The following is a 12,296-nucleotide window of genomic DNA, read 5'->3' on the forward strand; positions in this document are numbered from 1 at the left end:
TATCGAAAACTGATGTCAAAATATGTTTTTTTTGCTTTTTTATTCAATAATCAATGTTGCTAACTACTTTACGATACACTCCTCAGTATGCAGTGTCGATATTCAACCGAAGATTTGAGAATCGAAAATGACAGAAAAAGGTTTCACAGTGCCGTTTACCTATTGGTGCTCAAAGCTGTAGTAGTACTAGTAGAGGTACTGGGGTGTAATTACTTCGATTTGTCATATTTTAGTCACTCTTCAGAGCCAAGTGTTACAGATTTTCAATACATCGATGAAAGAATGAGATTTGAAATTCTGTTGATGCTCCCTGAAGACGTTAGCTCGGTTTTGTCTTCTCATAGAGGAAGGAGTGACGTTGGCAATTATACTATCACTTTTTTGCTTCGTCTCTCTTCGTTTGTTCTGGTGTCGGTCATTTACGAATGAGACAGAAAAATATTGAATGAGACAGAAAAATATTGGAAATGAGACTGCTGTATGGGATTCTTTCAATGAGGATGCGTGACAATTTTAAGATCTGTTTAAAAGTGTATCTATAAAAGCACAACTTCAACTACGTTTGTCTGCTAGAGCTAAGGAAAGATAAGAGAAAATGCGAAAAAGGATATCTGAGACGTATCTGGATAACGTAACAATGAATAAAACTAACTACGCTAACTACACTAACGAATATAGATAATCGTTCTCAACAGTTCATTGATTGTGTGTATTGTGATAGTTTTCATTTCTTCGGTTCCAGTCACTGTGCAGCGATTTTTAAGTACAACTGATTCACATCAATCATATTGTACCATACGCACACAGTGTAAATTAAACGAATACTGACCCTAACTGAATGAAAAGCCTCTCTTTAAATATTGTGCCAATACACGGTTACAGTCTATAAGGCGGGACTAACGAAAGAAAACAAATTACCCGGTCGCACACACTGCTAATTACTTAAATACCGACACGACACTAGCATTTCAATGGAAGAATACCTCAAATCGTTCTTTGGGATCGATTTATGATTTTTGTAACAACTTGAATCGTTGAATTTCTCCCTTCTTAGACTTTTTTCTTGAATGCGAAGCTTCTGTTACTGAATATTGTCATTTGCTCGGTGCGAACGACGCTCAACGCATACCGATCTATAGGCAACATTCACTGTTGAATAGATTTCGTTTGATGAGAAGAGCCAGCTGAAATATGCTAGATACAGTTTTGAGCTACCTGACATGGATGGCGGTTTTAAATTGCGCCATGTTCACAGAGGCACCGAAATTTTACCTTCAGTACGTCTGTCCTAGGCGGATAACAATGCTGCAAATCCTACTAGCGATTTTTTTTTGAAGCGCTGGTCCATCTAAGGTACAATAATAAATTATTTGTTTCCGACCATTGTTTTTCTGCTATAAAGCTTGCTTCATTTAGAATTGGAACAAACTTTTGCTCATATTGTGGCTCTCCTGGTGGACGGATTTGGAAGTTCTTGGCACCCACGTGTCGGGAATTTTGTCAGCTTCACGTATGATTTTCGACATTCCGCAAATCGACTGTATTTTGTAAACAATCAACATGGAAGCCGAAAGAAGGGGAAAAAATGTGCACAGTTATTTGGAAAATCCATTGTAGTCTGCATCTAGGCTAGCTAAACAGCTGAAATTGCCCAGAAATACCGTATGGCGCGTTATCAAACGGTATAAAGAAACATTGACGACGATTCGGAAGCCCCAAGGAAATCGTCGGAGTGGAACTGTCGACCGGAACTGCGTGGACCGTGATTTGGCCAGAAAATTCGGTGCTGCCCATAGTACCGTGAGGAGAACTCGACTCCGGGAAGGAGTCAAGTCGTATCGAGCTAGCAAACAGCCATATCGGACCATAAAACAGAATAGTGTGGTCAAAATTCGTGCTCGGAAACTATATGACCAGGTGCTGACCAAGTTCGACGGGTGTCTTCTGATGGACGATGAAATCTATGTGAAGGCTGACTTCGGGCAAAATCCAGATCAAAAATTTTACTTGCCAACGGCTCGGGGGGATGTTCCAGCCAAATTTAAATTTGATTTTGCCGACAAATTTGCAAGAAAATTAATGATTTGGCAGGGCATTTGCAGCTGTGGCAAAAAAACGAATGTTTTCGTTACAAATAATACAATGACATCGGAGCTATACCAGAAAAAATGTGTCTCCAAATCGAATTTTGCCGTTCATTCCATCCCACGACCATCCCTTAATATTTTGGCCAGATTTGTCAATCTGTCATCACAGCAAAGTCGTTCGAGAATGGTATGCAGAGAAAGGGTTCTAGTTTGTTCCGAAAAACCTTAACCCACCTCACTGCCCCCAGTTCCGTCCTATTGAAAAATACTGGGCAATCATGAAGAGGAGACTCAAGGCAAAGGGATAGCTAAGACGATGGGCGAAGAAGATGTGCGCCGCCTAATAAGCTGTGTTACAGGAAAAATTCGAGAATTTCTTCGAAACCGTGACGAATAATTTTATCCGTATTTTTTCTTAAAAGTATGAAGAAAACCCTACGTTTCTATAAAAAACGATCTTGAATTCAATAATAAATAACTGAAATACAGGCAATTGTCTTTGTTCCAATTCTATCTGAAGCAAGCTTCACTCAAACAATTGAACAGTCAAAATTCATCATCTGATCATATTCTTAATGTCACGGAGAAAGATTAATGTTGTTACTCGAGGAATTCGAGATCAAAAACTTATCAATCTCCCGCATAGTAACTTTTGAAAAGCCACCCCATAGCAAAGTAAAACGAATTAACGTCAAAAGACTATTCTGTGCGCAATATTTTCAACCACATAATTAACTCGTGGGATTGTTTTTCAGGTTGGGAGAAGTTCCATTGTCTTTGAGTGAAGATGTCCTTATTGCACACAGAGCACATTGATATTACCGTTAGCATCGCCAAAACCAAAACCAAAAGAAAATTGAAAGTAAATAGAACTATATGTTTTGTTAAACTGAATCTCATGCACAATCTTTAGGTCGTAGTGTATTTGTTTCTTAAGTAATACTTGTTATAAGGCAGATCATTTACGATACACGCTTAAATTTAATTACTAATTTAACCATGGTAGCTGATTTTTTCAGTAGAATTAATATCTCATCACAGTGGCACCTTCTACTGATATATCAGTAGAATGAGAATGTTCAGTAGTTCGGTTGATCTAAACTCGTCAATAGATGAAAAAAATGGTCGCGGTAGTCAGTACTTTTGTTCGTTAGATTTAGAGTTATGATACCCCCTTTCATCTCAGCACTTATAGTCATATCATATACTAAAACCATAAATTAAAATAAGATCTGTTATCTCTGTTCAATCCACCAATTCTAAGTGCACGACGAAAATAGATGCATTCGCTTTTAGTTTTAGTGTTACTATAACAGCAGTATTGAACGATTATCGAACTATTTTTGCTGTGGTATTGTTTCTTAGAGCCGAAGCGAAGATATTGTAATCAATTTGATTGCAATTCGTTGATTGAAAGTCAAGTTATTAGCAAAAAAAGAAACATGGCGAATCTTCCTATGAGATGGCCATTGCTACAATAACCCTACTAATCTCGGAATCTTTTGTTGACTTCATTTTATTGTTTTTTTTATGCTGTCGTCCCGGACATAAGCGATCGACTGAGTCAAGGTTAAAACCAAGGCTAAATAAAGTAGCAAAATAATAATCAAAGTGCACTAAATCGGCTCTGCCATCTCAATAAGAGTACCATTTTGTACAACTTCAACCAAAACTATTGGAACTGGTTTTTGAAAAGTAAACATACAGGCCAATGAGAATCAATCATAATCATCATCTGCAATTCGAAGCAGTTTTTCGGGGTTGGAAACATTTTCGTATCATTGCTCAAAAAGGCATTTTACTAAAAATCACACTCATCAACCCGTAACTCTGGAATTGAAACTCAGATGTCGAGTAAAATTGAATAGCACAAGAGCATGGCGGACACATTTATCGGCTGCCTTATCTCTAAAGAATCCGGGTTTTCTAAACATTAAAAAAACTGCTAAATTGTCATGCAGTCCAGTAGTTATTTGCCGTCACACTTTCGACACGTTGAAGGCGACATCCCTTCCCTGTAATTCCCATAAACTCAAGCTCCAGTCTTGCCGGGTGCCGCGTGTCGTGCCCACTGGCAGAGTCCTGCCGAAGCTATAGTCTCGGAAAGATTCGAGACAACGATACGAAATGGAAACAATATACCGGCTAATATACATATTGATACATTGATTATTTATCGCTCATTGCTATTATTAGTGCTATTATTGCGGTGTTTGAGGCTGCTGGGTTGCGATTGTCATGTGCAATCTCGCCCTCTGGCTGGGATTGAAGATGGGGGTTGATGGTTTTGCTTTATTGAAATTATTTATTAGTCACCATTGCTACTGTTACTGTTGGCTGTTGCAATGCTGATAGGAGAGTTCGGGTACCTGCGTATCGTATCGTTCAGCAATGTTTGTCCATTATGCGAACAATGCATTCGTAGTTGTTATTCGAAAAATCTTAAATTTCAATGCTCGTAATGTATGGGAAGGTATCCTGTTTGAACCACTTTCTCCCCTATTTGCTATATCCACATCTGAAACGAGCTGTTGTGCTTCGACCGGCTTCAGTGTCAGTGAACATTATTATTATTGAGTGTGTTTAGTTAAATATTCATGTCATGTATCGAAATCTCTATTATATTGTTAATTACAGAACGCTGACATCTTTATTTATGCTTCCATTGTGGCGAATGTGTTCGATTTTTTGTTTCGATTCTATTTACTTCAATCCTTGTTTGATTTCAATCGATGAGCTTGAACACTGCTCGTCGGTGAGAATTCTCTTGCTTTCTACCAATGGTGATGATGATTCTGCAAAAATTGTCGCATTTTAGCGATGAACCGCGAAATGAATCTTCATGCTGTTCAAGTTTTTGGAAAATATTGATGAAATGATAAGTGTTTCGTTTTATTCTTGAACTGTACAGTTATTGAAGCTTCATTAAATCCAGATTACAGGTTAATTACTCGTCATTAAGGTGGGCTTTCGATCTACAACAAGAAATGTCGCTAGCTGCATTACGCCATTAAAGATTTTTCTTAAACAGCTCGAATCCGAAAAATACAACTCCCATTCTAGGCTGAAGACGCGCGCCACACAATGGTACTCGCTTTGTGTAATGGTTTTAGTGTTATAGCAAACCATTTTCCGACACATTTAGATTCCACCCGCTGTCATTGGATCTGCCACTCGACGAGACATACTTGTTGTTACTGAAGCTGATGCACATTACTGAAAAGTTCTATCGTTTCCATCTGAAGAAGGAGAAAAAAAACAGCTGCGGGAGAAAGTGACACTTTAAAAGCGAATTTCGATATAGTCGATCGATTATGAACGCAATTGCTATCCTGCACCCGAATGCTTGGTCTACGCCGGAGAAGGCTATGGAAAATTAGATTTCGCTTCATTCAAGCATTTTGTTGATGCTCTGAGTTCATTGGGAAGCTGCTGCCAAGCAGCGTGTAAAAGAAGACGACATTGAGTAACATAAAAATAAACGACGTTTAGCATTCCTACATTTTTAATTTACATAACAATATGACAATAATAATAATAAAAATGTATACCGTTCTTCGTCGTACAGTTCTTTGCGTTGCTTGGCTGCCGTAGACATGGTGTAACAGGATAAAATCTCTGATCCACAGTGAATGGCCCGAAGCAATTTCGGGAGATGAATGAAGTGCCCTTCACTGCGACAAAACGATCCTTGAATAGACCGTTGGACGGCACACTTGGTGACATTCGGCACTGCTCTTGGTGTCATCGTCATCATCTTTGTCCTTGGCCCACCGATTGCAATTGAGGGTTTTATGGCGAACAGAATGGACCAACGACGCGTAGACCGGTGCTTCGATGTTGCGCACACTGGGGCGTAGGCTGGAATAGAGAGGAAGATGTTTTTCTGAACCAGATAGAAACAAAACAACCGATCAAGCACCGGAAACTGAAACGATTTTACAGCTTTATGTGTTATGGATTTCGTATTGATTTTGGTTCTTGGATTCCTCTACTTACTTTGGTTTCACTCAGAAGAGTGATCTAAATTCAGTCACAAATTTTATCACCAATTGGTAAACAACTATCACCCATTAGCAAAAATGTTTTAAATGATATATATCACATTTAACTGAGACTCGCAAAGATCTAGTGCAACTTCACCCTGCAGTACTGAAGCTGCTGCAACGATACTGCGACAATAAGGTTGATTTTATCGAGAAGCAAATCAATTCATCTACTGCTCATGTCAGAATTGTTGGTTGGATGATTCCATAAAATATCCGATTACAAAAATGTTGGACCAAAACCTAATCTTACCTTTTAGGCCCACTAATATAGTCAAAAAAAAACAATTTTTGATTTCCTACACTAAAATTTTACTAGGATTTAAAAAAAGATCTATTGAACCAATATTCCGCATTGTAAAATTACTTACTCAAACATATCTTCGGCTCTGTCGATCCAAGATATTTGGGATTTAATGCGCGCTACTTAAAAAAAGGCGATATTGATAGATGCACTACTGCCGCTTTATCCAGTTAAGTTATTTATCATAATTTTTGGTTTAAGATATCAACAGCAACAAAATATCACTTTTACCTTTTTTTCAAATACTGTTCCTTCTTAAACTCATTTGTGGTAGGTTTAACTTTTCGAATATACCTCGTGCAATAACTAGAATTTTTTCACTGCACTTGCTGTTTGAGATCAATATAAAAAGTGTTTTAGTTCCGTTTTAGATGAAATGAAGTATTTTTCTTAATTTGAACTACGTGGCAACCGAACAAAGCGGAACTTCTGCGGAAGTTCGGTAATGACGTTTCCTGGATTGTGTTTGTATTTTAATTGGCATACATGATTTTCAATTTTACGGGGGCAAGTTGTACACGGGCCATGTACTCAGGTTTGCTACAAACCTAAACATCGTGCACCGGAGTTGTACACAACTGCGCGAGCTTAAGTTCGAAAATACGTTTGCGCACGAGGCACTACTCTAGAGCGTTCAACGATTCGAATGAACTGGTTTGATCTATTGGTGATTGATGTGTATTGCTTTTCATCCTTTGCTTATTATATGTTTAATTTCGTTTTCTGAAAAAAAAAATTTTAAGATATTTTTATTCCGGCCTATTTGCGTACAAGCTTTACGTGGCCGATTGAGCCGATTTTTTAACTAATTTTTTTTTTTGAGTTGGGTTTTCTAGGGGGAGGGGAGCTTCCATTTCCCTCCTGCAAGGATTGAGGGGCACTTCGTTCCTGGTTCGTCTCGTCATCCATTGCCGCATCGATGGTATTGTTGTCGATTTCCGTCTTCTTTTCGTTGCTAGTTGCTGTAGGTGCACCTTATTGTACATTTGTTACAGATGCTGGTTGGTTGGAGGGTAAGTTGTTAACTGCAGCTGTTGATCTATATGGGATGATGATGGATTCGTTGAAGGGGATGCTTCATTGTTGTTGGTGCCTGTCACAGATGTACTGGGGTTGCTTCGGGTTGGTGTGAAGGAAGCACCGTTGTCCTTTGATGTGGTTGTCTCCTTGTCCAGTTTATCACATGGCTTACCGTAGTGAACAGCTTTTAGGCAATATTGACATGTGGCCATCTGATTGTCATAGGTAACAAGTGATTTGCACGGAATTCTCGTATCTCGTCGTAAAAGGTATCAATTCCCTTTTTTCTTTCTTTTCGGTGAAATGACCCTAGCTACTAGATTCATTTGTTCTGTTATATATCTACATCATTAGAGTGGTCAACAAACATTTTTACAGAATTCTTATCAGATTTGTTCTTTTCAAAGTTTTCAAAAGAATTCATCTTATCTAACTTTTTGTTTTGCCGAAAGGATCATTTCACCGAAAGCGGTTTCGCCGAAAGAGGCATTTTGCCAGAAGTGGATTTCGCCGAAATAGTAATTTCACATTAAAAATTCGAACACTAAAAAATCAAAAATATTTTTTTGTTTTTATATCTCCTGGATATTTGGACATTTGGACATAACCGAAACCAGGATGACCACGAACCAATCTAAAAAAAATATTCAAGATTTTTTAGATTAAACACATGGAAATAAATTCATTCGTTATTTTAAATAGTTCAGAAGTGAGATTTTAGGTCAACAAAACGGGCGTTAACTAAATCATCTTTCACTTGTCATTCACCTCTTCGGGCCAGGGCCAGTTTTCTGACCCTATGTCGAACCCAGGTAGGCTGTGTGAAAGACAGCCGTTAAATATTCCGTTTTCGTGGTAAGTTATATTTAATAAGTCGAAATAATACGAAATCGGACAATATTTATATGATATGTAGAATCAGAGACGTAATGTTGCTAGATGAATATCAAAGTTCTAGTTCTCTTCGAATTCGTGCAGTATTGCTGCTACATATGTTAGAACAAAGATCTTTAGCTAGAATCTCACTGACATTGAATAAGCTTCTAAGTCAGGGCTTGAGCATGTAACAACTGACTTTTGAGTGCTGCACCTTATGCTCGGAATCACTGACAGTCGTGGCCCCTCCCGAAATCAAAAACAGATACAAAATTATTTAGAAGGTCTCAGACATGTGTTACAGAAATAACAAGGCAGTAAACGTATAGAACTGTAAAGTATAGAGCAGTAAAAAGCACACCGAGAATTAGGTACATAAGCAATCTTCAGTAACATTATTGTTTATCTTTGGGCCCCTCCCGAAACGAAATCCTGGGTACGGGCCTGATCACTGACTGAGGGCAATAAGAACATATAGAGGTCTTAAGTTAACTAGATTATTTTTTTCCAATCTAGATTATCTTGTTTTGAACTTTCGATACGTTCGAGTCAAATTATTTCCCATAACATTGATTTTATAATACGAATCAACAGTTATGCTTAATTGCGACAGGGAGTTTTCGAAAAAGTCATTCAATGATGGAATATCAAGTCATACAATTATGACAATGACAATTATTCATTACATTCAATTCGCGCGGTACTCCAGTCTAAATCCCATTTTGTAAAGAAAAACCGCGCGATGAATCAGCCTCAGTTTGAAATTGAACTCATTACAGGTGTATTGATTTATATATGACTCGCACATGTCAGCTTAATATCGTAGAATCAATAGTAGAAAAGTCCAACAGTCGTCGCTGCTTTTTTGTCATCGTGCATTTGTATAACATTAGCAAAGTACGAGGAATCTCTTGCTGTGCACCGAACACGATTTTTCATCAGCTGGACCCGCCTCAACCGGTCGTCGGCTAATGCTACTCGAGATAACAAAACGTATGCAAATTTAAAAGCTTCCAGATAAAAAAAATAACATCACAACTCTCTATCCAAGCAGTAAGATGGTGATTTATTCCTTTTTTTTCAATGTTTTCCCTTCAATTACACATTCCTTCAGAAGGGACAAACGACTTTGGGTCCCGGTACCTTCATGCAGTCATAACCCGTCGATTGGGGAAAGGGAAAGGGGAACGGAACTCTATCTGCATAATTACACAGCAGGAAAACCGATGTAGCAACAACGGCACTACAACAGTAGTAGCAAATTTTTTTTCGTATTCTGCAGTTAAAATCATGCTTTGTTTATCTTTGGCTAGCTGCTGACGTAGTCGTCGCCGTTGGGCCGTGGACTGCGCTTTTCGTCACCACCACTCCGCACTGGGCTGTCCCTCGCCCCCCATTGAATACTGGGTGCATTTGCTATTGCTTCGGAAAAGGCTCAATGATTTACAACGGGACGGCCCTGGTGACACACTCCCTTTGTTGTAATCGAAGGGGACATTTTTTTCAGGTGCAATTAGTGTCATATTTTGTTTCCAGGTGGCTTTTTTTACGTTTTACCAATCGTTGGTTGAGTTGGCCAGCACGAGCGAGCAATAGAGCCAACACGTGGTAGATTTTACTGAACAATTATTGATAACGGACCTATTCAGAACCTGGTGTTTTCCTAGATTTATTTTATGGCAGTAGCACGACTATCGAAGATCGGTAACTGCTCCTAGCTTGTCCGGAGCTGAAGCCACTGAAACCAAGTAATTTGAACGAATAATGAACAAAGAGACTTTTACTGAAACCAATTTCTGTTGACACTGCAAATGTATGACTTAGCACAAAATTTCAAGTTGGTTCTCACGATGGATTGATTTGATTTGAACAACTTTACTTGTCATCATTCTATTTTGTTTCCTCGTCATTCTTTCAATAAATTCGTAATCTTTTCCATGTAGTTTTTGTTACATTGAATCGTAACTAAATCACCACTAGGTAAACAAAAATTTTAATTTGCCGTTGTTCAAACTGTTTGTTAACAATGAAAATATGTCTGATTCTAGTCAGAGGGAATAAAGCACTCATCCTTTTCTCATTGTGCTATATTTTCAGGAACCGGAAATACCAATACTGATGGATCCTATAAACCTTCGTTTCTTACCGATCAGGAACTGAAACACCTGATCCTGGAAGCCGCGGATGGATTTCTGTTTGTGGTGAGTGAAATTTTGCCCCGGGCACTACACGGATAATAATCCATTCCCGGTATCATGATTAAAAAGTGAAATGAAATCGTGAAACATGTAATCTTACATATTTCATGATTTAATGATTTTTTAATCATTTTACCGGCAATGGAATGTTTTACCATGTGCTTGATAAAAACAAAAACAAACCTAACCAACTTACCATTATTCTCTGATACCGCAGGCTGGCTGTGATACGGGCCGTGTTATCTATGTGTCCGACTCGGTGACACCGGTGCTGAACTACACCCAAAACGAGTGGTACAGTGGGAGCTTTTTCGATCATATTCATCCGGACGACATCGAAAAGGTGCGGGAGCAGCTCTCGACGCAAGAGCCGGCCAATAGCGGCCGAATATTGGATCTCAAAACGGGCACCGTCAAGAAGGAAGGTCATCAATGTAAGTGTTGTTGCTCGGGTGAAGCTAACTGTTTTCAATATCATCAAATCGTTTTGTTTCGTTTTAAGCAGCATCAATGAGATTATGTATGGGATCGAGAAGAGGTTTCATCTGTCGGATGCGAATCGGTCCTGTGTCACCGGAGGCCATGGCCTTGGGACACCTTAATAGGCTACGAAGGAAAAATTCGCTGGGACCGTCACCCGATGGACACAACTATGCCGTGATGCACTGTACGGGCTACATCAAGAATTGGCCACCGACGGGTAAGTGAACAGATTGTTCTTTGTTTTTTTTTGGTGTGAAATAGTTTGGTTCGCTGAAAAAAACTTGCAAATGCTTCAAATAGTTTATCTCTGAAAATCAAACTTGAATCAAACCGGAACCTGTGATTATGATCCGTCAATTTAGATATGTTTCCAGGTGTAACGATCGACCGAGGCCAAGACGACGATCTGCACAACACCCACTGCTGTTTGGTTGCAATTGCGCGGCTACAGATTACCTCTTCGACCACGGCGAACGACCTGAACGCGAACAACCCGAACGAGTTTATCACGCGGCACGCGATGTGCGGGAAGTTCACCTTCGTAGACCAACGTGTGATCGGAGTGCTCGGATATCAACCGGTGGATCTTCTCAACAAGAGCTGCTACGATTTCTTCCATCCGGATGACATCGCGCACATGAAGGAGAATTTTGAGCAAGGTAAGGCTCTGGAGTTCTAGCGAAAACAAAAACCAAGACTAACAAAAATGTTGGTACCCTTTCCAGTGCTAAAGCAGAAAGGCCAGATGTTCTCGGTGATGTACCGGTTCCGGGCGAAAAACAAAGAATGGGTGTGGATGCGAACGCAAGCGTATGCCTTTCTGAACCCGTACACGGATGATATCGAGTATGTCGTGTGTACCAACAGTTCAGCTAAGTAAGTATTGTTTGCTATTCGAAAGAGAGTATTTCGAAACCATGTTCACAATTGTACTATCGTTGAAGATCCCTGCACTCCAGTCACGACACCGTGGGCCCCGCAGATCCGGTCGAAGCTCCCGTTTCCTATCAGGCTCCCGGTTTGGACTACTCGATGCCAAGTAGACGCGAAACGACCCCCTCTAGTAGTATATACAATCCTCACAACTTGATTTCACACTTGCCATCACAACCGCCATCAGCGTCAGCCGCGGCCGCCGTTGTAGCTAATGCCTCAATCCAGCGGCCCGACAGTGCGCATAACCCGGTGCAATATAGCTATAATCCAACACCTTCTCCTATTCAGTAAGTCTCACTATTTCTACTAGTTCGGATTCAAATTACCTTAATTTTTTGCTCACTCG

General features: G+C 39.5%; 1 protein-coding gene across 13 annotated transcripts in view; it reads left to right on the forward strand.

Annotated features, from left to right (window-relative positions):
* The window catches only part of LOC131431016 (aryl hydrocarbon receptor nuclear translocator homolog), a 428,078-nt gene that overhangs the window by 404,674 nt on the left and 11,108 nt on the right, over positions 1-12,296 (forward strand). For 10 of the 13 annotated variants that reach the window (XM_058596415.1, XM_058596414.1, XM_058596413.1 and 7 more), the window contains exons 5-10: positions 10,431-10,534; positions 10,749-10,965; positions 11,034-11,231; positions 11,377-11,673; positions 11,740-11,890; positions 11,959-12,237. In XM_058596415.1, the coding sequence (XP_058452398.1) occupies positions 10,431-10,534; positions 10,749-10,965; positions 11,034-11,231; positions 11,377-11,673; positions 11,740-11,890; positions 11,959-12,237 (1,246 nt within the window). The remainder of the gene's footprint in view (positions 1-10,430; positions 10,535-10,748; positions 10,966-11,033; positions 11,232-11,376; positions 11,674-11,739; positions 11,891-11,958; positions 12,238-12,296) is intronic. The other 3 variants (XM_058596411.1, XM_058596409.1, XM_058596412.1) reach the window with 3 other exon arrangements.

The sequence above is a fragment of the Malaya genurostris genome, chromosome 2, assembly GCF_030247185.1.
Source record: "Malaya genurostris strain Urasoe2022 chromosome 2, Malgen_1.1, whole genome shotgun sequence".
NCBI classification, from domain to species: domain Eukaryota; kingdom Metazoa; phylum Arthropoda; class Insecta; order Diptera; family Culicidae; genus Malaya; species Malaya genurostris.